Source organism: Protomyctophum parallelum (assembly GCF_964188405.1).
Source record: "Protomyctophum parallelum genome assembly, chromosome: 8".
NCBI classification, from domain to species: Eukaryota; Metazoa; Chordata; class Actinopteri; order Myctophiformes; family Myctophidae; genus Protomyctophum; species Protomyctophum parallelum.
In genome coordinates, this window is record NC_139703.1 from 40949269 (window position 1) to 40951768 (window position 2500).

The window sequence follows — 2500 nt, forward strand, 5'->3', positions numbered from 1 at the left end:
TCTAAATCACATCCCACTTGGGTCTGTTTCTCTAAATCACATCCCACTTGGTTCTGTTTCTCTAAATCACATCCCACTTGGTTCTGTTTCTCTAAATCACATCCCACTTGGTTCTGCTTCTCTAAATCACATCCCACTTTGTTCTGTTCTCTAAATTGCATCCCACTTGGTTCTGTTTCTCTAAATCACATCCCACTTGGTTCTACTTCTCTAAATCACATCCAACTTGGTTCTGTTCTCTAAATCACATCCCACTTGGTTCTGTTCTCTAAATCACATCCCACTTGGTTCTGTTCTCTAAATCACATCCCACTTGGTTCTGCTTCGCTAAATCACATCCCACTTGGTTCTGTTTCTCTAAATCACATCCCACTTGGTTCTGCTTCTCTAAATCACATCCCACTTGGTTCTGCTTCTCTAAATCACATCCCACTTAGTTATGTTTCTCTAAATCACATCCCACTTGGTTCTGTTCTCTAAATCACATCCCACTTGGTTCTGTTCTCTAAATCACATCCCACTTTGTTCTGTTCTCTAAATTACATCCCACTTGGTTATGTTTCTCTAAATCACATCCCACTTGGTTCTGCTTCTCTAAATCACATCCCACTTGGTTCTGCTTCTCTAAATCACATCCCACTTGGGTCTGTTTCTCTAAATTACATCCCACTTGGTTATGTTTCTCTAAATCACATCCCACTTGGTTCTGCTTCTCTAAATCACATCCCACTTGGTTCTGCTTCTCTAAATCACATCCCACTTGGGTCTGTTTCTCTAAATCACATCCCACTTGGTTCTGTTTCTCTAAATCACATCCCACTTGGTTCTGTTTCTCTAAATCACATCCCACTTGGTTCTGCTTCTCTAAATCACATCCCACTTTGTTCTGTTCTCTAAATTACATCCCACTTGGTTCTGTTTCTCTAAATCACATCCCACTTGGTTCTGTTTCTCTAAATAACATCCCACTTGGTTCTACTTCTCTAAATCACATCCAACTTGGTTCTGTTCTCTAAATCACATCCCACTTACTTGGTTCTGTTCTCTAAATCACATCCCACTTGGTTCTGTTCTCTAAATCACATCCCACTTGGTTCTGCTTCGCTAAATCACATCCCACTTGGTTCTGTTTCTCTAAATCACATCCCACTTGGTTCTGCTTCTCTAAATCACATCCCACTTGGTTCTGCTTCTCTAAATCACATCCCACTTAGTTCTGTTTCTCTAAATCACATCCCACTTGGTTCTGTTCTCTAAATCACATCCCACTTGGTTCTGTTCTCTAAATCACATCCCACTTTGTTCTGTTCTCTAAATTACATCCCACTTGGTTATGTTTCTCTAAATCACATCCCACTTGGTTCTGCTTCTCTAAATCACATCCCACTTGGTTCTGCTTCTCTAAATCACATCCCACTTGGGTCTGTTTCTCTAAATCACATCCCACTTGGTTCTGTTTCTCTAAATCACATCCCACTTGGTTCTGTTTCTCTAAATCACATCCCACTTGGTTCTGCTTCTCTAAATCACATCCCACTTTGTTCTGTTCTCTAAATTACATCCCACTTGGTTCTGTTTCTCTAAATCACATCCCACTTGGTTCTGTTTCTCTAAATAACATCCCACTTGGTTCTACTTCTCTAAATCACATCCAACTTGGTTCTGTTCTCTAAATCACATCCCACTTGGTTCTGTTCTCTAAATCACATCCCACTTGGTTCTGTTCTCTAAATCACATCCCACTTGGTTCTGCTTCTCTAAATCACATCCCACTTGGTTCTGCTTCTCTAAATCACATCCCACTTGGTTCTGCTTCTCTAAATCACATCCCACTTGGTTCTGCTTCTCTAAATCACATCCCACTTGGTTCTGCTTCTCTAAATCACATCCCACTTGGTTCTGCTTCTCTAAATCACATCCCACTTGGTTATGCTTCTCTAAATCACATCACACTTGGTTCTGTTCTCTAAATCACGTCCCACTTGGTTCTGTTTCTCTAAATCACATCCCACTTGGTTCTGCTTCTCTAAATCACATCCCACTTGGTTCTGCTTCTCTAAATCACATCCCACTTGGCTCTGCTTCTCTAAATCACATCCCACTTGGTTCTGCTTCTCTAAATCACATCCCACTTGGGTCTGTTTCTCTAAATCACATCCCACTTGGTTCTGTTTCTCTAAATCACATCCCACTTGGTTCTGCTTCTCTAAATCACATCCCACTTGGTTCTGCTTCTCTAAATCACATCCCACTTGGTTCTGTTTCTCTAAATCAAATCCCACTTGGTTCTGCTTCTCTAAATCACATCCCACTTGGTTCTGCTTCTCTAAATCACATCCCACTTAGTTCTGTTTCTCTAAATCACATCCCACTTGGTTCTGTTCTCTAAATCACATCCCACTTGGTTCTGTTCTCTAAATCACATCCCACTTTGTTCTGTTCTCTAAATTACATCCCACTTGGTTATGTTTCTCTAAATCACATCCCACTTGGTTCTGCT

The 2500-nt window shown here is 40.8% G+C and overlaps 1 protein-coding gene and 1 long non-coding RNA gene across 2 annotated transcripts in view; both read right to left on the reverse strand.

Moving 5' to 3' along the window:
• LOC310863734 (arf-GAP with GTPase, ANK repeat and PH domain-containing protein 1-like) overlaps nucleotides 1-161 on the reverse strand; it is a gene marked incomplete at both ends in the record, with an annotated part of 37849 nt that extends 37688 nt beyond the window's left edge. Inside the window, one exon of the mRNA XM_083772229.1 lies at nucleotides 1-161. This exon is cut by the window's left edge and continues 73 nt beyond it. Within this exon, the coding sequence (XP_083628355.1) occupies nucleotides 1-161 (161 nt within the window).
• Nucleotides 1-2500, reverse strand: part of LOC310863116 — a 367874-nt gene that overhangs the window by 227631 nt on the left and 137743 nt on the right. The window lies entirely within an intron of this gene.